This window comes from Cyprinodon variegatus, unplaced genomic scaffold, assembly GCF_000732505.1.
Source record: "Cyprinodon variegatus isolate N-32 unplaced genomic scaffold, C_variegatus-1.0 Scaffold981, whole genome shotgun sequence".
In the NCBI taxonomy this organism is placed as follows: domain Eukaryota; kingdom Metazoa; phylum Chordata; class Actinopteri; order Cyprinodontiformes; family Cyprinodontidae; genus Cyprinodon; species Cyprinodon variegatus.
The window spans coordinates 296,441-297,557 of NW_015151434.1; the positions used below are offsets into that span (position 1 = coordinate 296,441).

General features: G+C 37.8%; 1 protein-coding gene across 1 annotated transcript in view; it reads right to left on the reverse strand.

The window, feature by feature from the left end:
- Positions 1 to 4: 4 nt before the first annotated feature.
- The window catches only part of LOC107100517 (B-cell receptor CD22-like), a gene marked incomplete at its 3' end in the record, with an annotated part of 3,942 nt that continues 2,829 nt past the window's right edge, over positions 5 to 1,117 (reverse strand). The window contains exons 5-6 of the mRNA XM_015399032.1: positions 254 to 353; positions 5 to 165 (exon numbers count right to left, since the gene is read on the reverse strand). Coding sequence (XP_015254518.1) covers positions 5 to 165; positions 254 to 353 — 261 coding nt within the window. The remainder of the gene's footprint in view (positions 166 to 253; positions 354 to 1,117) is intronic.

Genomic DNA, 1,117 nt, shown 5'->3' on the forward strand with positions numbered 1-1,117 from the left:
TCCAGTCTTTACTGGGTGTGCTGTGTATAACAGAACCAGATCTCCTCCATTCATACGTCCACTCAGTGCTTTCTCCTCCCTGGACCTCACATGTCAGAGTGATCGTCTCACCACTGAACATCTGAGACCTGTTTGGTTTTTGAGTCACAGCAACCTTGTTGGAAACTGTTTGCATCAGAACAGAAATTAGTCAAATTAGTTGAGATTTGAATTACTAGATTTAGTTGCTGATAGTTTTCATCAACAAACTCACAGGTTATCTCCACAGTGACCTCAGAGCTTGAATGTGTGTAGAAGTCTGGGTTTCCTCTCACTCCTTCACACCTGTAGATTCCTCCTTGTCTCACAGTGATTTCTTTGCTTTCTTTCGTATTTATTCCTATTTGCACTTCAGAGGTGTCTGAGGTTCGTCTGAACCATCTGTATTTCCAACCAGCAGAGGTCTGTACAGAGCAGCTCAGTATCACATGGCCTCCTAATGGTATGACTGTTGGACCTGCTGTCAGTGTGGCTCTGGGTTTATCTGCTGCTAAAAAAATCAACAATTGGTCAATTTTAAATTCAACATTTAAGTAAGTAATTGTTTCTGTAAAATATATGTAAAAACTCAGAAGCAGAGAAATTAAAGTCTATAGACTGAAGAATTACTGAAAATAAATCAATAATGTAGATTCTGTTTATATGACTTATTGAGGGAGTGGTGCAGAGTATCAACCATAGAGTGAACAACCAGCCCAGCCTACTGTTAAACTTTATTAAATGAAAGTTGAAGTATTGAACTTTTGGGCCAATAAATGTATTTTAGCTCCTGATTTTCTGCTCTGAGGACAAAGAACTGGACCCACAGGGTTCGGTCCAGCTCACATTAAGGTTATCTTAGTCGAGATCCAAGATATTTTAAAACAGACATTTTATTCACATAATTATAAAGTCCTAAATGATTGTTGTTTCTCACCAGCTGATGACAGAGCAATTAGTTCAATAACATTAAATGACATGATGTCAACTTGTTAATAAAACTAAAAACCTCTAAAGTATGAAAACAGAAACAGAGCAGTGCAAGTTGTAAGAATTCAGCACATCAACCATTCAGAGTAGTAATTATGTAACAGAGGGT